Genomic DNA, 22,417 nt, shown 5'->3' with positions numbered 1-22,417 from the left:
AGAGGAAATGGATTTAAAAATTATGAAAATCCTTTTTTCAAAACCATTTTTTCAAAAGGCTATTTTTTTAAAACCATAAAGATAATGGTTTTATGAGCTTGTTTTTGCTGCGTATCTCTCATAAATAACTGATTAAAGAAGATGTACACCTAACTCTTTTTTTACACGGTTTTTTTTTACTTGATTTGAAATAACACGGTTAAAGAAAAAAATCACATTCCTTCTTTGTACACAGTTTGTTTCCTAATTGCAAGTTTAAGTAGAAATATTTATTCTTAAAGAGTGTAATACAAATTCTATTAAAACCTGTTTATACTTAACCTATAACTATACCTAAGATTCTTCAGTTTATTGTATTCTGTGCACTAGATTTCACTGGGAATTTATAGAATTGACAGTATAATCAATACACATGATGCACGGATAATGTTTTCTTTCATAGATTCGATACTGAAAAGTTCATCAAAGTAGACTGTCTCGGCTGCTGAGTCTCAACTGCAAATAAACATCGAACAGAGCAACGATAGTTCTACAATATTAACGCAATGTCACTCTGATTTCTCCCAATGAACTTCGATCTATCGTTTATTATCGACATTCTGTCAATCGACGGTTTAGCCAGTGCCATATAAACTATAGCACAGATAGGGGATCATCATATTTAATTATCAGTTGTTCATTCACTCGACCAGATAGACGAAACATTCTAATACAGTAGTAGTGAAAACAGAAATCGTTCAATTACAATAGGTGTTAGCACTAGACTCCGGAAGTTTATGCAAATTCACAATTATTGTCGATACTAATATCTAAAGATTAACATCGAGCTGAACTAGAAACCCTATAATAAGAATTTTCCTACAATATTAAATTAAATTAAGTTAAATTAAATTAAATAAAATAAAATTAAATTGATTTAAATTAAATATGTTAATGAACTGTTGAAAAATTGAACAAAAAACGAATTTACGAGAGTCTGAAGTATTTCTCCCTACAAGATTATTGTCCCAGCGTGGACCCCAATTCGAGACAATAATAGAGAGGAATCTGTATTACGCATAAACAAAGATTGCTACCGTGCTATTATCGCTAACAAAACAAAAATCTCTGTTTGCAGGAATGGTGGTGAATGGTTTCGTAAACGTCGTCATTACAACGATAGAGAGGAGGTTCGGCTTAAGATCATCGCAGACTGGACTAATAGCTGGCGGATACGATATAGCCAGCTTCCTTCTCCTAGTCCCTGTGAGCTATCTGGGCGGTCGTACGAAAGCATCGAAACCGAGGTAAACGTTCCCACATGTGCTTTGCTTACGATTGTTAACCCTTTAACGTTCTCATACCCGATGCACATTGTAATGTACACTAATTTTAACCTTTGTCCTAAAACTATTTTACATTTTTTATTTTCAGACCTTATTTTCAGAAAATACAACATGTACATTGCAATGTATAATATTTTTAACGTTTGTTTTTTTAGAATAGTTTTTCTTGAGAATAACTCTATAGAATAATTTTAACTATTTTACGTTTTTCATTTCAGATCTTTTTTTCAGAAAATATGACATCTACAGTGACTCACAAGTTTGTTCACGAAAGGCTAAAGCTGCGTCGACACTGTATAGCAAGACAGTGTTATACAAAAAATTGTTGTATAACCTTGCTATAAAACATGTTTTTATTACTTGTTACAAGACTACGCCTTTCAGACAAGTCTGTAACAAATTTGTACAACATTTCGCGACTCATTATTAATAATGGCGTCACACTAGAGGGATAACATATAGCTTGCTATATAACACGAAAAATGTTATGTAACATTACGTTATATAATATTTTTCTGTCTGTTTTTCTAAAAAGTTTTATAACTTTGCTATAGAACATGGTATGTTATATAGTATAGACGCAGCTTTACATTTCTATTTGACCGCATTACTGACCAAGGTGCCAATTTTATTTCAAAATTGAAAAAAAAAATTGTAGCACGAAACGATGATAAAAAGTAATGATACGGAGAATATGTAAATAGAAATTGCATAAATGTTTTGACACGTAATTTGTTGTTCCAGACGTCTGTGAACGAATCTGTGAGTCTATGTACATACATTGCAATGTATAAATGGACTAAAAGAAAAAATAAAGTAAAGTAGCTTCAGAACGAACGTTAAAATTATTGTGCATTGCAATGTGCACTGGGTCCGAGGAGGTTAATTGGTAAAATGGGGTCTTGAGGAACCCCATAGAATTTTTAGACAAATGAAATTTAAACTGTGACTCTCTTTCGATTCGTGTCAACGTTGTATCCGGGGAAGAAATTTCGAATGAAAAAGGAAATTCGAGAATATAAAACACTCCGAAATACTGCTTATAGACTGCGGATTTTTATGCAAAATGACATTTCAAATTCATAAATACAAGAATAAAAATAGAAATTTCATTCCTCCCTTAAGCATTTTATTGGGCGAAGAATAAAATAGCAAATTCATTACATCTGATGAAAATATTGTTTTTTCTTGTATTTCACAGAGCCCTATCAGCTATAAATGCATAAAATCCGCAATCTACTGATAAATTTATACACTACAGAATTATAAGACCTCGTGATGTTCATGGGCGTGGCCAAATTATCAGTCATAGGGAAAGGGGGAGGGGGAATTTATCTTAAGGTAAATTTCATAATATTATTTTTCATAATAAATATATTTAAGGGGGATAAATCCAATTTGTTCTTTTCTAAGGTAGGGCAAAAGCCGCTTTTTCTCTCTAGGGGAGCGGGAAAGTACCACCCAGCCCCTCCCCTTGGCTATGCCCATGGTGATGCGTAATATTTTATAATTTGATGGAAGAATTTTAAAGAAACATTTGGGAAATCTTGATAATCGTCATTCATTCTAATGATCTGACGATCTTTTTGGTTGGTACACTTTTTTCACAGATACATAGGCGTAGGAGTTCTAGTCTTAGGTATAGGAAGCCTCCTCTTCGCGTCCCCTCATTACCTCGCTGGACCGTACAGGGGCGGCCAACAGTCACAGAACATATGTCAGAGGGTGACGAACACGTCGTCGCGTGCAGTAAGTTCGAAATTTCTGCACGAATTCATACAGGGTGTCCCAAATAATGTGAACACTTTAAATATGTCACTTAGTGTTGATTTTCAGAGAAATTATTTTAACAAATGCTTAAAGTGATGTTCATAAGCTTCGACACATTTTTGCACTAATCTTTCATTATTTAAATTTACTTTCTTGCATTTGTAGACTCTTTTTTACTCAAGGTCGAACGAAGGTTACACTAATATCAGTCATGGGATTGGTCTTTACCTTAACTATTATGCTACAATAATAAAAATATACAGGGTGTAACAACAGTGGGGATCATTTTATACACATACATTCAAAAATGATCCTTAAGTAAGCCTTCAAAGAAATGTGAATAAAAAACATAATTGATCACGTAGCTAAATTTTATTTAAGCCAATGATAAGATAGATAGACTAACTTACAAAAACTACTTTACTTTTATTTAAATAATGAGCATTTGTATTTTTTATATAAATTACGCCTTAAAGGGATCGTTTTAGACACTTTTCCCCTATTATTGGTGACTGGCTTGCTCACTAAATTAAATCACTCTCAATTTACGTACGTATTCCTGGTGTTTAGGTGTCATGCAGTGGGTCGATGGGCCAAACGGACCAGGAGCCTTACAGCGGCTTGTACTTAACTATCTTCCTTGTCGCGCAACTTCTGCACGGCGCTGGTTCCGCTCCTTTTTACACGCTCGGAGTTACGTACCTCGACGAGAATGTGTCGAAAAAGATGTCTTCTGTGTACTTAGGTAAGAAACCTTACGACTGTTGTTCTTCGTGAACGCTGGATTAATAGGAAAATTTCAATCGGGAAAAGAGAAGCAATATGTCGTAGCGAAAAAATAATATTGTGGTCCTTTCGAGAATAATCGCAAGAATTTTGTTTTTTATTTTTTTATTTCAAGCTTGACATACGATTAACGAGTAATGTGGTGCAATTAGAAAAATTGTATAGAATACTTGACAGTGAAATTTTTGGAACGGTACTTAAAAATATTAGTGTCAAATATATATTAATAAGTAGAGTCAGATATAAATAGTGACATTGAATGGTACTTTAGAAATACATGATAATGTATTTATTACTATTATTATTATATATATAGTAAATAGTATCTGTTACAATAATATCCCAAAAATATTGATGGAAAGAACAATGTCAACAGGAAAAAATGTTTCGAGTGTAATGATCCATCAAAAAATTAATTTTTGTTTTCCCTTTGAAAATAATTTTTCCTTTTTTGAATATCTTCCATTATTGTACCTTGGGAATATGAAAGGAGGTAACATTATAGATAGAGAAAAACCGTTTCGAGTGTACTAAACTGTCAGGAAATAATTTTTTTTTTTTATTCCTAATATAAAGATTGTAACTTCTGTCATTGCTATACCTCAGGAATATTAAAGAAGAAAGGGACATTATAAATAGAGAAAAAAAGGAATTAGGTGTGCTGAAGCGTCGTAAAATTAATTCGTGTTGAAATCCACGTAGATTCCAACAGAACTCTTTGTACGGAATCGAGGGAAGAGCTTTAAAAAATGTATTTGAAAAGATACCTACTCTCCGCCTGTTTAGGAATTTTCTACACAATGGCCATAATAGGACCCGCGCTTGGCTACGTGGTTGGAGGTGAATTGCTGAAGCTGTACACGGATTTCCTCACCGTGGATCCGTCAGAGTGAGTTCCATTAATATTTCCCATTGTCGCGTCACCATTGTCCGTGGCATGTTTTTCATAAATACCGCGAAGATGGTTTTAAATAATACAATCGAATCAGTTACGAATTGTTTATTAACCAGAATCACAAACTGAGAAATTAATCACCAGCTGAAAACTAATCGAAATTTTATAATAAAACCTTCTCGTACTTGCCTCTGAATATTACAATTTGAATTGAAAGAAATACTTCAAAAAGAACCAAAAGCATTCACTTCACTTGAAGAAATAACTGATGAAAGTATCATCTAAACCAATAAATAATCTACTATGTTTATAAATACATTTGTAATATTAGAAAATGATCATTTTCAATTTTACAACTCTGCACATTGCTAAATGAAGTTGATGTTTACATGCCAAGGTATTAGAAGTAAACTGGGTTTTCTTATGAATAATACCATTATAATGAGAATTATTATATATAACTGTGATGAAAGTGAAAAAGTCGTCAAATGGCAAAGAACGAAAAATGGCATTAGACAGTTTCGAAATATTAAAATGTCGTGAATCATTTACATTTCATTTAATGTACACAAAAATACAACAAAATATTTCTTCCGTAATTTTTAAATTATTTGAATATGAAAGGGTTAATCTCGTATCTTCTTCACAATCACAAAAACCTGTTCTTGGATTTTCACGACTCTCCAGATTATTAAGAAATTCTGCCTTCGAATAACGCTCGTCGCAAGCTCGAGTCTCCGTATTATTGAATTTATCGGGAATCCAAGTGGCCGCCGCGTTTCAGTGTGTCAGCCATTGATCGAGAGACAGATTAACGGGGGTAGAATAAACGGATCGGTGAAAAGACGCGAAGGAATATCGGAATCGGTTTCCTCATTAGCGTCTCAGGGGCAAGAAGCCGTTAATTAAGCATCGCAAGCACGGTTACCATCGTCGAGCAGCTTTTTTTCCCGCCGTTTATCGCAAGCGTGTTTCACCCCCCCCTCCCCCTCCCCTCTATTTTACCCTCGGGGTAAAGTGTGTTCTTTCAAGGCCGTGTGACGGCGAAAATAGATTATAAAAATCCGATACACTTTGTATAGGCCGTCTATGTCCGTTAACTGAATTTCACACGGACGTAAAGGCCCGTTTACACGTTTAAATAATAATTAGAGCAAATTCATTTAGTCGTTGTATTCGACTTGAGGCTCGTTTACACGTTCAAATAATATTTGCAAACTGACTTGTACGTTACACGTTCAGTCTACCTTGCACGTCTATTTTATATACAGATAAAGAATAAACTATAATTACAGTCAGTTATTACAAAGTAACTAATAAAAAAGTAATGGTAGTTTTTTGCCAGTGACGTTTATCACTGGATGATACGATATGAGAATACGCAACAAATGGATATCGGTCCTATGGAGGGATTCTCTTGTAACAGTTCTAAGGACAAGTGATTTTTGCCAATTTTATTTTTTAAAAACTATTGATAATATAGGAGCAAACGATCGTACAATATAAGAAAACATCTTTAAATTATAAAAAAAAAACTATTTTAATTTTTTTTACGTAGTTTTGAACAGTATTACAATCATGTCAACCTTCTTGATGGTGTAGTTATTGTTGACATGCGGTAGAAAAAAATAAATAAAGATTCATCAGTAACATAAATAACTCATTTATTAATGATAAAATTAAATGAAATATTTAATAGAAACTGAGAATTAAATTTGCTAAATTTAAGTAGTAAAATATTTCAATAGGGAGATAACATGCATATTGAACAAGGTTATGTCAAACATAACATAGATGGTAGATGGAAATGCTGCAGGAAACAATACAGGAACACTTGTTCTATATTTGAAAATACCATTTTTGGAAGCTCACACCTAACCATATATACCTATATTATTTTAATATTGAAAATATTTAAATACACATTACTTAATTATTAATATAAACAACATTCATTTGTGTTGAAAGTAATTATAATATCAAATGTTGATGCGTCGATACTCACTCCATTCGATACGTGTACTTTTTTTCGACACCTACTTGGTGTCGCAACCGTACGTATCGATACCAAAAGTACTCGGTATCGAAACAAAAGTGTCGAGTAATGTACTCGTATTTACTTGTATCGATTCATCCCTACATACCTGTGCTTCGTATTCCCGCCACCCAGAGGAGGGGTCCACGTGTGCGTGGCGCGTATTGTCGGGTCAGATCGTCGCAAACAGCCGATAAATCCTGGCGAGAATTTAATAAAGTTGCCGTGACGCGGTAGTACCAAACGCCTCGCCCAACCCCCTAAATGCCACGTTCGCCCCTGTCGTACGCGACGCCCAGAGAACAAAAAAAAAGCAGGAAACGCGTTTAACGGCGGCAACGAGAGGCGACAAATGCCATTGGCGCGCGGCCATTACGCGTCATCAGCGCCCCCATCGGTATTTGACGACTATGAACTCTTTACAGCCATTGGGGTTGGGGGGTGTAATGAATGTGGACAGGTTTCGACGTAGAAATGATGATTTTGAACGTGTATTAAAAATACACGTGTAATTAACATTAGGTTTACAGACATTTCTTAAATACAGACTCCTCTCGATTATTGTCTGGCTTGTTTTACATGATTATTGTCCAGGCAATATCTAGGAGGGGGTGGGACCAGTCAAGCGCATACATTGTTGCCTCTCCGCTTTTGTTGCCGAGGTTCGAGCTTCGGGCAAAAAACGAATTTACGAGGGTCTGAAACATCTCTCCCTATGTGATTATTGTCCCGGCGCGGATCCGAGTTTGGGACGATAATCGAAAGGAGTCTGTAAGACAATCTAGTATAATGTTCCAATAAAATGAAATTTGTAGTATATAAATTAAAAGCCAACATAAATTTCGTCGAAAGCGACATTATAATTCTAATAACGGTAAAATAGTAAATCTGCAATCCGTTATTTTGACGGATTTGGTAATTCTAGTGTTAATAACAATGTTCAACAAATGTTAATATATCCTCCTATAAGATTATTGTCTCGGCGCGGGCCCGAGTTCGGGACAATAATCGAGACGACTCTGTACTTACTTCTACGAGCACCCGTCAAATTGACGGGTAAATTAAAATAGGCATTTTCTTGAAAAAATCGATTTATTCGATTTCACTTTTTTTACAATGAATCTTTACAACGCGTCCTTTCACTGCAACTGCAACTCAGTTCATCTGATGCGCGTCTTAAAACCATGTACATCCTATTTAGTCATTTTTCCTTCAATAGTAGCGGAAATAATTTAGGTGTTCGAGTTAAAATTAACACCCTGTATATACTGCATAGAAATCTGAATAGTTGGAAGGCCTAGGAGGTAATAAATGTGTGTATAGATTCTTTGAATGAAATTATTCATTTACGGAAGAAGTTGATAGCCTCCGACTCCGACTGATTGTGACTCGTTAGTGACTATTTCGTTTTTTTCTTTTGATTTTTCAAACGATTTTCTTACAAGGCTTCACACAGAACACGCTTTAGCAGTAGTATTTTAGCGATATCGCCAAGACTATACATTCTCTGTCATTTCCAATTGTTTGAAATTCAGTACAGTAAGAGATTTAAGGTGGCTTCCAATTTTACCAATTATATTTGAATAATTACTATTTTCAACTATTTCGAAATACTTAATAAGAAAAAAAATTGACAAATAAGTGGAAAAAACAAGAATTTGTTTTCCTTGTATAAAGATTTAATTTTTTTTTACCTTTTAAGAAAAAATTGGAAAGTTCGTTGAACAAACCAAAGGAAAACAAGTGACGTTGACGTTCGTAGCAGACATGCATAGAATATACTACCGAACGCATTGAAACCTAAGTTTGCATATTTCGTCCTTAATTTTTAATTTTATTTAATCGTTAACATAACCTTTTATAACCACCCAATTTTTTATGAAAATGAAAGTTAAAGCTCTTAAGAACGTTCTGTTAAATTTTCAACTGAATTTATAATTATTAAAAATTTGTGTGATCCACCTTAAATGGCACGTCCCGCAAAATCTTGAAGCAACCGCATGCGCCTCGTGCGTAGAAAAGCCATCTCCCTCTTCTTCTAGTTGGAAAATATATATCCCCATGGACAAACCGAGCGTATAATGGGTCGCGATTAATAGTGCATGTAACCCCGTGGACGGTGGTTGCACGCAGTCGGGACGCCCCCATGGGGAAAATGTCAAGCGGTGAACCAATGTTTGACGCGACGACGCGGACGTGTTACCCTTCAAAACTGTCACTTCATCCCCCGACACTTAGGGCACAATCAAGTTCCATTTGTCTACTCTCTCATCCCCCCCCCCTCCCCTTCCCCCAACTCCCATCCACCGTTTTTTTCCGTTGAGTCACTCCGCGCCGCGAGATGCACGTGAGAATCGAATTAATCGCTGTCCGTGGTTCGTTGTCTCTTCTTTTCTTTCCATTCCCTTCTACTTTTTTCTTTTTTTTTCTACTCAGTACTCTGCGTCGGGATATACACAGCGATGGAACATCCACACGGTGAATCGATCTTGCGTTGGCTGTGTAAAGGCTTGTTTACACGTTCGAACAATTCGCGTAAATTAGTGATGTGCATTATCGACTAAATTAAACTATGTCGTCTAATTACTATTTATTCGCGACAAACACTATCGACTAAAAAGACTAACAGTCTAACAGTCTAACAGTCTAACAGTCTAACAGTCTAACAGTCTAACAGTCTAACAGTCTAACAGTCTAATAGTCTAATAGTCTAATAGTCTAATAGTCTAATAGTCTAGTAGTCTAGTAGTCTAGTAGTCTAATGAGCTGATAGTCTAATGGTCTAATGGTCTAATAGTCTAATAGTCTAATAGTCTAGTGGTCTGATAGTCTAATGGTCTAATGATCTGATAGTCTAATGGTCTAATAGTCTAATGGTCTAATGGTCTGATAGTCTAATGGTCTAACGATCTGATAGTCTAATGGTCTAATGGTCTAATGGTCTAATGGTCTGATAGTCTAATAGTCTAATAGTCCAATAGTCTAGTAGTCTAATAGCCCCACATTAGGAAACACTGGTCTAGACCACATATGGACAATCTCATTATCTAGGTATACTACATAGGCAAAGAGTTTCAAATAACAAATAAAAGATAAGAAACAAAGCATTTCACTATTTCTAATCGATTAAACGTGGAAATTCCAATTTTTATAGTAAAACAATATTTTTTTTTGAATGAATAGATACTCGAAGAACAACTATTTAATCTCATGAACCGTTTAAAGTTCAGGATGACAGTGTTAGATATTGATGCTTTTCACTATGTATATATTATTCGAATGAAAATTGTGCCCAATTCTGGTTTGGACGCAACGATGTGCTTGCATAAATGTGAATGCACAAAGTCGGTTTTACACAAATCATTTGACCATATGAACCGGCCCTAAAGTATTCCGAGCTGTTTCGTGTCGTTCTTCCAGGATCTCCGAAACGCTTGGCTATCGATCCCTCCCCATGGTTTGTTTGACAATCACTATTTGTAAACGAGCCTTTTTTTGTTCCCAAGCCGTTTAATTCACGCGCGCTTTTTTTGCGCCCCCGGATCCCGCGCCGTGCCTCCATGGAGAGACTCAATTAATCGGGAAGACTCGAATTGGAATGTTTCTTTCTTCTTTTTTTTTTGAACCCTTTAACGGTGGAATTTTCTTTTGGAAGTGTGTATCTGCGTGTGTAATTGAAATCAAGCGATGACAAATACACTCGTCAAACGCTGAATAAATGCATCTACATACCTACTCGAAATTTGAATTAAATTGTAACAAAATGGCAAATACTACGAGTTAGTTTATTTGAAAAAACCAGTAATTTTATTGTTTCAAAATTCATTTATATAACAAATATTATTAATACAGACTTAAAAAATTCGTAATGTAAAAAAAATAGGAAAACTTCACATACGGGAAAATCGTACACCATTTGATTCCTTTACTCTAATAAAAGAAATGCAATATTTTTCAATTTTTACTAAAATTTTAATTTTTGGAACAAAAGGTGTTTTATTTTTTCACATGACGAGTATATTCGTCATTACCTAAAAAATGGTCATTTTCTAATGACGAATATACTCGTTAAACCCCTATGAAAGGGGGGAAAGCAAAGACCATCGTTTAATTAACCCTTTAACGAATATACTCATAATAAATAATACAATTTTATCTCGATTGGGATGCAAAACGGAAATTCGAGGGGCAAGATTTCGTATTGGGGTACATACGGTGCGCTGTCAAACCTGACCTAAAATCGGTTGTCTCATCGTCCCTTATTTTCTCACTGATTAATAAATCACACCCGTCATTCTTATTCAAAACTGACAGAGCCAAGATATTGTTATGCTAACGGGCTATATCAAGGAAGAGAAGAGGTGGAAATCTCGATGGAAGAAGAAGCCAAGAAGGAGACAGATATTAAAAGTCGTAAGGACTAACCTGACCGACATTCACGTTTCACGCCACGACGCTTCCCGCTTTCAAAAACTCAAATTGTCGACCAGATTGCAAGTTCTTTAACCCTTTAAAGTCTGAATTATGTTATCATTACTTTCTTATCGCCATTTTTATTCTAGATACATATTTGAAAACTGTTCAAATACAGCTTTATTTTTTGTATTTCTTTATTCAAATAGCGAAATTATGTTATCCTTTCTTTTTTACCGCCATTTTTATTCTAGACACTTGCAAACTATTCGACTATGGCTTTTTTTATTTTTTATACTCTTTTTTTATCACTGACTAAAGTTTAAAACTTTTTAGAATGTTCATTTTTAGGAATTCGATAATTCCACATTTGTGGATTCCCTTCAATTCGAAAAGTCATGTCTAGACCGCGGAACTTTATGCAAAATAACATTTTTTGAAGTGATTCTTCAAGGCAGATGTGGAGATTAAAGTTTCTTCCATTTCTTAAGGATTTTATTGTGACAAGAATAAAACAGAGAATGTATTAACACTAGAACTACCAAGCAAGTCAAAATGACTTGTCAATACACTCTTACAACGACGATTAAAATGTTATGACAATACATTTTCTCAGATGTTTTGCACCTTTTATTACGATATGAAAGTAAAGAAATTAGTCCCTTTTAAATTTTCAAAATTTTCAAAAGTTTTTCATGTTTATCCACTGATCGAAGCAAATATGCGTTTATCGTCGGTAGTTCTAGTGTTAAATCTGACATTAGCGTTACCATTTATCACATTTCACATAGTCACACATACCATAAATGCATATAATCCACAGTCTAGTCATGTCTGTCCAATGGGATTCACCGAACAGTGTCAGAAATGGTCCGAAAAAAATGAGCATTGAAGGAAACTGAGGGGTTCTTCGTACAGTTAAGTCGACTAAAGGATGATCTCGCGGTTAGTCAGCCGTTTTCGGTGATCAATCAGTCTGTTGTAGTCCAACCGCGAAAAAATACTCTACGCCCACCATCTGGAGCGAATGTAACGTTCGTAAAAGGGGGAGAGGGAGGGGGGCTAGTTACCATGAAGTCTCTGCTGGGAATATTCACTTGGTCAATCGATAAAATGTCCTTTGCACGCCACTTCGAGTCAAATGAGTGTAAGATAACCCTTCCAAGTAACTTGCTGAAGACATATGAGCTTCAAAGAAAATTATAAGAATATCGGAAATTTTACAAAAATAGTATACTTGATTTTTTCAGTAAACATAATCACTCGATTTACTCAGTCTAGGTTGAAGAATCCAGGGGAAAAACGATTTAGGTTCAGAGAAAGTAAAATTTTCAATATATGAAAAACAAACTCTGTGAATTCTTCCCTTAACACTATACAGGGTGACCGATTTAAATCAACCCACTCGAGTATCTCCGAAACTTGACGACATTAAAAAATGTTTCAGATAAGATTTAAATGGCATCAGAGGGCACACTTTCTGATGTACATTTTTTCTATGCAAACACGTAAAGGTCATACGAAGGTCAACTTTGTTGTTTTAAATGGAATCGTATGTTTTTTAGTGCATTAATTCGCCATGAGTGACTTGACTGAACAACAGCATCAAGTACTGCGTTAAAAAATATACGATTCCATTTAAAAATAAAACAGAATTGACCTTCATATGACCTCTACGCCCAATTGAGCTCAAACTTTTCACAGATTATTTTTTTATTAATCAAAATTATTTTGAAAGGTGCCGCGAGGAAGATTCGAAAGTTAAAAGTAAGAGCCACCCTAGTGGATACGACTTGTGTTAGTAACTATGTACTTTGTGTTAGTAACCTATCGATGTGAGTCAGGAATGATCCGACCTATGACTCCCCGCGAGTCCAGTACTCGGAGGGTTAAAACTCAAAGGCCTCAAACTAATATTTCTAACAAATTCATAGAAAGAAAAAACATTTTCTCAATATACTAAACTTGAGAAATTGACATTTGGCAATAAAAAGCTGTTGCCCAGACTACCGTGGCGCTCTAGTAGCCGTCCGAAAGTTTCAAGGCGACACTTCATCAGTCAAGTTTCCATGACGCAGCGAAACTCGGAAGCGAAAGCAAGCGAGTCGAACGCCAATCGTGTAATTAGCAAATAACGAAATACTTGTCCAGGCCTCTGTCTCTCTATAAACACAGCAGAAAGACGGGCTACTTGGCCGGGGGCCATCAATGGCGTCCTCCACGGTGCAATTACATTTTCCCAGGAAAATGGCGGACTCCGCGTCTGAGTGGCTCGTAGATGTGTGGCCGCGTTTAATTTCGCAGGCAAATGAAAAGTTTCGCCGTCAGATGCTCGCCTGGCCACGGCCAACTTGCCACACGAGTACTTTTCTCACTTTCCTCGTTCGCCGAGCTTCCAGTCGCGCAGATGATTCTTGCCGCTGACGGCGTGCTGGCATATGGACCAACCGGCACGTATCATTCGCTCCTAGTCTCGATGGTCGTCGTTCGACGCCATCTTGGTCTGGCTGTTACGCTGGATATTGCTGGAGTTTTCTCCGTGTAAATTATCCAGCTGGTCAGAGAGAACAATTCTGGCAGCGAATCTCAGCGAAACACGCGTGTGAAGCTGTCCTGGTGTGCTCGTGGCCGGGAAATTAGTCGGAAAAGTTTTATAAGCTTCGCCGTTATGGGATCGTCCGGTGGAATTAAAAAAAATGGCCGGAAATCGCGTAGTTGCAGGCGGAAGTTACTCCGAGGAACACGTTTCTGGCCTACTCGCCGCGGATGAACTGGTTCTCGGATAATTGCTTTTTTCTATCTACTATCTTTTTTTTTTTTATTTTAGTTTTTATTTACGCGTTCCTGTTCCCCAACTTCCGGTTAATATCGAGCTTGAACGGAAGATAGCAGATGCGTTTAATGATAGGAGCGGTGGCAGGGTTTTTAGCGTTGCTTTGAAAATAGTGTAATTTGTATTGGAGTTTCTGAAGTTGCATTGAAATTTTTTGTAACGCGTTCACTGGCGCACGGTGGTAGGTAATGACTTATTTTTTCCGAATCAGTCTACTGGTCGTACTTTTTTAGTAAACTCAATGCTTTTTTGTTTTAATTTCTTCGTAATGACATTTTCTATCGATCTGTCTAACCTAAATTTTTAATTTTGAAACATACAGATTTTTAAGATGAGCAGTATCTGTGGGATTTTTTGGTTACGAATTTAAAGTCACGTTTCCAAAATTCAAAATAGGGAATGCAATATGACAAAGCGAAATGTCAGAAAATTAGCTTATTTGGAAGGAACTTAATGTGTTCTTCCAAATTAACACATTTTCTCAAATTTCGCTTGAATCGGGAACATTTGATTTTTTCAACAGAAATTGATTAAACATCCAGAAACGAAGTCGCCATTAATAGATTACCTATTATTGACAAGAAATTTTAATAATAAATGATGAATAAATTATAATACTCATTATAACATTTAATCATTAACAATCATTATAATACTCCAATATTACGAAACAACTATAAGTTACGTTATAGTATACATATATTAATCGTTAATTTAAATAATCTGCAAGGTTTCATTGCGAACTGATTTTGAGGTTAGACTTAAATACAGCAACTAGCCACACCCCAATTATGTCTCTCCCTGTTTCATCAGTTTTATCTAACAATACGAAAAGCTCATTATTATAAATCACGACTTTTAGAACATAAACTGAATATGCTTCCGAAAAATATATAAAACTGTGTCATAGAAATTGATGAAATTCAAAACCCTTAATTTCAGAATCGGTTTAACACCGGAGAACAACGTCTGGGTCGGAGCATGGTGGATCGGTTTCCTAGCAGCCGCGGTGCTCAGTTTCGTGATCGCCATTCCGATACTGGCGTTCCCGGCATTGTTACCCGGTAGGTACATATTTCCAATCATTTCACGAATCCCATTACAAACCTCCTGTTTCTTCAATACGTTTACCGCAGAACCTAGCTTTCGTTGGCTACGCGCTGCAATTGGTAGCCAACGTTACCGCGGGAACTCGGCCAGCAGACTCGCTCTCTGATTGGTCGGGGTTTTTCGTTAATATCTCGTTAACAATGCATCAGATAACATTTTTGCTAAGGAAAAACTTGTTTCAAATCACCTCACGAGTCTTCCATTTCCGGGTCTTCCAACATTTTTGTTACACCCTGTATACTGCATTTGACATTTGAATCTGTGTTACGATAACGCGGTGTCGGTCATTGATGAGTCATCAATCAATGATGACTGTTTGAACTGCGGAGGTTTATACAAACATAGATTGTTGGTGATTAATTGACAGGAACTGGAGTCAACCCAAGATCGATTTACTTTATTTCTACCAGGTGCCAAAGAAAATGAAAACTTCTTCAAAACTGATCAAACTCTTTAAGTATAGGCTATGGTCCAGAATAAAAATTTAGCAGCTCATGCGATAATTTAGCAGCTTATACGCTTATTTAGTTCAAGCATTCAAAAATGTTCAGACTTATAATTTTATTTACGCAGATATAGCTATAAATGAACAAATTTTTATCAATTTTAGGAATCCTCTCCTATTACATCATCATTTACAAACAGATTTTTTGACATGTTCACAGAAGTATGAATTTTTAAGGAATTTTCTTCTATTTTCGACTGAGATTGACGACACGAAAGGATCCAAGGAGGACAGTAACACATGAGACAAATCTTTCAAAATTTTCAATACTGCCTCGTTATTATAAAATTGCATTTCTTTAAAACAATTACGAAATAAATGGTTAAACGATATGATTCTTGACTGAAATAATTTTGATTAGGTACTCTTACGTCTCCACTGTAAGCAGCCGCAAAGCCCATGTTTATCAGTTTGTCAGTTCAACAGTTAAGACTTATTAAAAAAAGGTTGAAACTATATTTCAAACGGTTGTAAAAACACAAATTGTCAAAATTTTTTCAAATCCTTCAAGGATACATTTTTGTATAACTACAGACAACATATCCAAGCTTTAACAAAAATCCAAAATCTTCCCCTAAAAGTGTCCAATTTCGCGTGGAATAACCTGTCGGTGAATGTCAATTAAACATTAAATTAATCGGCGAGAAATTTCGTTTCTTTAGGCTCGGAAGAACTGGCCAAGGAGAGAGTGTCGGAGGCACACGAGAAACCGAAGCAATCGGCCACCAGCGAAACGGGAGAGGCGTTTTCGAAGATCCGCGAACTGCCGCGCGCTTTGACCGAGCTGCTCGGTAACCCCGGATTTTTCATGCTGAATCTGGCAGGTGCCAGTGAAGGATTGCTGATCGCCGGTTTCGCCGCGTTCCTGCCGAAGCTGATCGAAAATCAATTCAACGTCAGCGCTAGCTCCGCCGCGTTGCTAATGGGTGAATAATATTGAGTACTCTCTGTTATAATCAATCAAACGGCCCACGCCCGAACCCCTACTGGCTGGTAGGCGTAATCGCCCTCATTTTTTTCCCCAGGGAATCGAAGCACTGTTCGGTAAAAAGTATCGATCGAACGATATGTTAACGTGTCCCCGCGATATAGGATCATTTTTGCACCATGTACAGGGTGTTTGAAAATTATATGTCACGGCTACCCTAGCGATATTCTACACCGGCAAAAGCCACTTTTTTCCATCCAGGGGGGGGGGGGTATTTTTATTTTATTTTAGGTTATTTTTTAGGTTATTTTTCCATCAAGGTGTATAAACAAAAGTTTCAAGGTATCAAGGGGGGGCACTAATGTAATAGTGTAGTTTTTTGCTATTGTGTTTTTATCGAGATACGAAGGACACCTTCGTCTCGATCGAAATCATCGATTTCCGTCATTTTAGAATCTGAAAGGTATTTCTTGGAACCGATACCAGTGATTTTCTCAAAAATCTAGCATTAAGTGATCAATTTAATTGCATTTTTCCACTTTTCCATATTGACATCTGTACGTCATAAAAATTTATAGATATTAAAAACTCTAATTTTCATGTGTCGAATATTTACTAACATTTTTATCATGTAAAGTTTGATTTTAATAATTACAAAATCTCTTAAGTGTTCATTCATTAGTGACTTTACCCTATTGCTCGCGATGAAACGTTTTTTCTCTACGTTTTTAGGTCTAGTTACGGTTCCCGCCGGTGGCGGCGGCACTTTCCTGGGCGGTTATCTCATAAAACGGTTCAATTTGCCCTGTTCGGGGATTTTGAAGTTCTGCCTCCTGGCCACCGCCTCTTGCATCGCCTTCACTTTGTGTTTTGTGCTGAACTGCCCGAATTTAAGCTTCGCTGGGGTCACGGTGCCTTACTCCGACCAAAGCAGGTGCGTTACTTTGTTTATCGATGTTTATGGAGCGCGTCAGCGATTCGAGGGCTCCATAAATCGTGCCTTGGTAAACTAAGTTTTCAAATTAATTCAAGGGCTTAGTGGACAAGGGTCACAATATTGCACCATATTATAAATTTACGCGACAGCTACTTTTAGGGTAACTAATTTTCTCAGGAAATTCGGAATTAACTCGTAGTTATTTTAATTGGTAATTGAAATAGATGGTAAATGGTAATTACTATCAAATATTGATTTGAAAATTCATATTATGTTACACGTTTTTTAACAATCTAAGAAAGAGATCGTCATAATTTTCTAATCCATGAAGGTCATGGAATGGACGATTGTTCGAGCTTGTTAATGGTGCGAAAAACTGAAAATCGATTTGGTAAACATTTAGAATAAGGGAGGCACCTCAGATGACCTTGACCTTGACATATGTTGCCAAGGTCACCCTCCTGAGGGATCTTCGGAAGGTTTTAACCGTCGCTCGTTTTTTATTAAAAAGTTATGAAGAAAAAAATTGTGTAAAAAGTAGCAGTTATTTGGAGTATTGGTAATCATTATAAAATGAGTGGGCTCCGCCCCTCCCACTGCATCCCCACCCGAGACAAACCTAACCCTAACATAACCAAATCTAATTTTAATATAATCAGTTAATTAAATTAGAGGTAGGTTTTTCTTGGGTTGGGGGTACAGTCCGTCCACGCAATTACTTAAAGGAACAGATATGTTAATAATATAATGTTTATACTATTTAGGTAAGATTTAAATTATGGCGTTAATCATAGACCTTTATATTGCGAAATTTATTCGTTAGTAACTTTTTCACAAATAACGAGCGACTACTAAAATTTTCTTAAGATCACTTAGAAGGGTGACCTTGACAACATATGTCAAGGTCATTGGAGCTGTTGAATAGTCAAAATAACTGCAGCATTTTGAAAACTTCTTTTGTTTATAACTTTTTAATAGAAAACAAGCGACGGGTAAAACATTCTGAAGGCCACTCAGGAGGGTGATCTTGACAACGTTTGTCAAGGTCAAGGTAATCGGAGCTACCTCCCCTAATCTAAATATTTACTTTTATAATCAAATATTAATTTTTATAACCATCGATTTAGAGTTGGCATCTGCCTTTTTTCCACCGAGCCCCTCAGTTGTAGAGTCTAAAGAACTGTGTTTATGGACCAACGAGTTTCGTAGTTCTAGAAAATCTTTCTCGTTGGACGACGCGTGCAATAACGGCTGCGGATGCTCGAGGTCGGAGTTCAATCCAATATGCGGGGTTAACGGAATCACGTATTATTCACCGTGCCACGCGGGATGCTATCAGGAGACGCAGATAAACAACGTCGAAGTCAGTGCTCTTTATGTGTAACGAAAAATTTGATAATGTGTTGATTGTGGTGACATAATTTTGCATGATAAAGGAGTAATACAGTTGACTAATAATACCGTACGCAATATAAGAATAAAATTCTTCTAATCGATTGTGAGGGTCGTCTACAGTAAACGTGTAGTTCTAGAAAATTTTGAAATATTTTGGAACACCTTGAAACACTTTGGAATATTTTAAAATGCTATAAAACACTTTGAAACACTTTGAAACAATTTAACACACTTTAGAATACTCTGGAATAGAAGAAAAGTGTGTCAGTTACTGGAGAACAATTTAACACACTTTAGAATACTCTGGAAAAGAAGAAAAGTGTGTCAGTTACTGGAGAAGCATTAGAGTAGTACTTCTAATACGTAATAACTTCCGTCCTAATTCTCTAATTTTTTTCATTCACATAACCCTTTCAATTATGTAAAATAATATTTCAATATACCACTGGGCAATGCATAATACACTAGATTTATTAACAAGCGTCTGCAATTAAAATCAATTAATCGCTAAATCTTCCATAATAAGCCGCGTGAAAGGAACAAAACAAAATGGCCGGCGTCTCGCCTCCGCCTCAAGCGATCAAATTACTATTTTCAACTAGAATTTACACACGACAATCCAGAATTTGTAAAAACATTCCCCAATTCCTATCCTAAAACTTAAAACTGACATAATATTTAATAAATATTTACAATAAGAGAACCATCTCCAGTTTCAATGATTTTTCAATATGCTGTCAGGGTCATCGCCCTGAGTAGTATTGTGAAGGTTTTAGTTGTAGATCGTCGTTTCTAAAAAAGTTACTTTTTCTTAAATTATCAGTCACCAACTCCGATCAGTATAATTCTTCAGAATTGGTAAGACACAGTTCAAGAAAAAAATATCATTCGTAGTTGGTTAGGGACAGTCGAAGAAAAAAAGTCATTCAGAGTTGGTTAAAGGCAGTTCAAGAAAAGGTATCATTGTTCTCTTAATAATTGTCTAATAAACATTTGATAACTGAAACTTTCTAAAGGTCACTTAAGACGGTGACCTTGACAACACATATATCAAGGTCATCGATTATTTTACTTATCAATAGTACTGAAACACGATAATAAAGTTTGTTTGATAATAACTTCTTTACAAACTGCGACCCCCAATCCCAGATAGCACATGACGCCTTGAAAACGGCTTAAAGACGCCTTAGACCTAAAATAGACGTCTTTAAGGCGTCATGTGTTATCTTGGACTAAAACCTTCACAATACTACTTAGGGTAATATGACCTTGGCAACATATTAAAAAATCGAAATCGGAGGTGGCTTCCTTATTGTAAATATTTATCCAATATTTTAATGTATTGCTGTATTCTTATTGGACAGGTATTTTCCGAATGCACGTGCATACGCGCGCCATCGTTGAACATGACGTCTGGGGATGATTTGGTAGCATACCAGGCGGTCAACACGACCTGCAACACAACCTGCTCGTATTTATGGCCGTTCATTGTCCTGGCTTTCTGCAACATGTTCATAACATTCCTCTGCACGATGCCCGCCCTCTCCGCGACGCTCCGAGTCGTTCGTGACGATCAACGATCCTTCGCCCTGGGCATACAGTGGATCAAAGTGAGGATCCTGGGCACGATACCGGCGCCCATGGTATTCGGTGCCCTGATCGACGACACCTGCATACTATGGAACGAGACCTGCGACGGCAGGGGCGCGTGTCTCGTTTACGACAATCTGTACATGAGCAGGTGCGAACGAATACTACGAAATCGATCGGATTCACAGCAATCTATTAGGTTGTTCGGAAAGTAATTTCGTTTTTTTGCATGAAAATGAAAGACGATTTTTTTTACAGAAAGAAACAGTTCTATTCAGTTATATATTGACCATTTTGTTCCAACACCTTTTGTCACCTTTCAGGTAATGAAGTGATTTCGTGCTTGTAGACCTTCTTGTCCTTATTGGCAAAAAACTGAATTAAGTGTTTTTTCATACCTTCGTTAGAATCAAAAGTTTTATCAGTCAAAGAATTTTGCAGCGACAAAATTCGACTAACTTGAAAAACGAAATTACTTTCCGAACAAACCACTAGATTCAAAATCGAGGATTTATTGCATGCATATGAAGTATACAGTAAATTCTTGATGAGTGTTCGAAGGCTCCTCGGCAATGACAAGGAGAGGTCCCTAGGTGTAACACTGACTTTTTAATGAAGTTTAGTACAGTGATAGAGCTTGGAATTCTGATGCCAATGATATTTCTTTCAGCCCAATATAGTGCCAAAGAGCCTTCGAACACTCGTCGAAAATTTACTGTACATTCCACCATCATATTCAATCCTAAATAAAATGAGAAAGACTCACTTTTAGCATACAGTTCAAAGTAACTATTATATCTAGATTTTCGTTCTTTAATCCTCGCGTTCCTGTGGCCGAGTCACTGGTGACCCGTCTATGAACACACAGTTCGAGTACCGTCTTATATGTATATGTACCTAAACATCTATTGTGAGATTCTTGTTTCGGGTCACAATTGACTCGGCCATCGGTCCGTACTCCGAAGGTTAAATGAAAAAAACACGCTGCAGTTATCTTTTCTTACGATCTATAACGAAGTACAGACATAGAATTTTTGCAGAAATTTTCTATGATATTTAACATGTGTAGATTTTATTTTGAAAAATGAAATAGTGTCGTTCTAGGGTGAAGTAGGTGTTACTGTTAAATGTTCTTGTTTATTGGCGTACCTTATGTTTCTGCATATTCTAGAACAAAAACATTTGCCTATTTCTAACGATAGCAGCTTGCAAATAAACATTGATTTTTTTAACGAAACACCATAAGGGTGCGTATCCTCGTATCATAACGCCGTTGTGTAGCAATGTGGACGAGGGCAAACGTTGCATCGTTGCGTATGAAAATGTATCGTATGGTGATACGATACGATCATACGCAACAAATGAATACGCACCTTAAGAACCATAACAGAAAACCATAAATTCATCTGAACGTCAAATGACGTCCTACGATCTTCAAAATGAAACTGATCGATTTGAATATATTTTTTATTTTTCTTAACCAATAATATTCAACTGTTGTACAATTACTGTTTCTGTTCACAAATATAACGAATAATTTTTTCCGGTTATCACTACAGGTACATGATGGCGTTAGCGTTTATAGGCAAGGCAGCGTCCCTTCTTTTCTTCTTCCTGGCCTGGTGGACGTACATTCCACCGGGTGGCAGAAGAAACGATCAAAATTCACGGGAGGAACCAACGACGACGTTGATGTTAAACGATACTCCCTCCACACCGGCCACCATAAGTCCGATAATCGAACCGTAAACAAATAATCCTGTTTAATTTGTTGAGAAAAAAAATGCCACGGGTCATCTTGCCTCCAAGTGGACAACGTTCAGTGTCGAATGTTTCATCGTAACACAGGTACAATTGCAAGGTACAGTAAATCCTCGATAAGTGTTCGAAGGCTC

General features: G+C 36.5%; 1 protein-coding gene across 1 annotated transcript in view; it reads left to right on the top strand.

Moving 5' to 3' along the window:
- The window catches only part of LOC107187722 (solute carrier organic anion transporter family member 4A1), a 60,023-nt gene extending 37,752 nt beyond the window's left edge, over positions 1-22,271 (top strand). Inside the window, exons 3-12 of the mRNA XM_015575879.1 lie at positions 1,118-1,286; positions 2,936-3,074; positions 3,666-3,840; positions 4,668-4,770; positions 15,000-15,121; positions 16,335-16,598; positions 17,333-17,534; positions 18,753-18,900; positions 20,297-20,673; positions 22,082-22,271. Of these exons, the coding sequence (XP_015431365.1) occupies positions 1,118-1,286; positions 2,936-3,074; positions 3,666-3,840; positions 4,668-4,770; positions 15,000-15,121; positions 16,335-16,598; positions 17,333-17,534; positions 18,753-18,900; positions 20,297-20,673; positions 22,082-22,271 (1,889 nt within the window). The remainder of the gene's footprint in view (positions 1-1,117; positions 1,287-2,935; positions 3,075-3,665; positions 3,841-4,667; positions 4,771-14,999; positions 15,122-16,334; positions 16,599-17,332; positions 17,535-18,752; positions 18,901-20,296; positions 20,674-22,081) is intronic.
- The last annotated feature ends 146 nt before the right edge of the window (positions 22,272-22,417 follow it).

This window comes from Dufourea novaeangliae, unplaced genomic scaffold (assembly GCF_001272555.1).
Source record: "Dufourea novaeangliae isolate 0120121106 unplaced genomic scaffold, ASM127255v1 scaffold101, whole genome shotgun sequence".
Taxonomy (NCBI): Eukaryota; Metazoa; Arthropoda; class Insecta; order Hymenoptera; family Halictidae; genus Dufourea; species Dufourea novaeangliae.
Note: the sequence above shows the minus strand (reverse complement) of the source record. Positions and strands in the feature narration are given on the sequence as shown.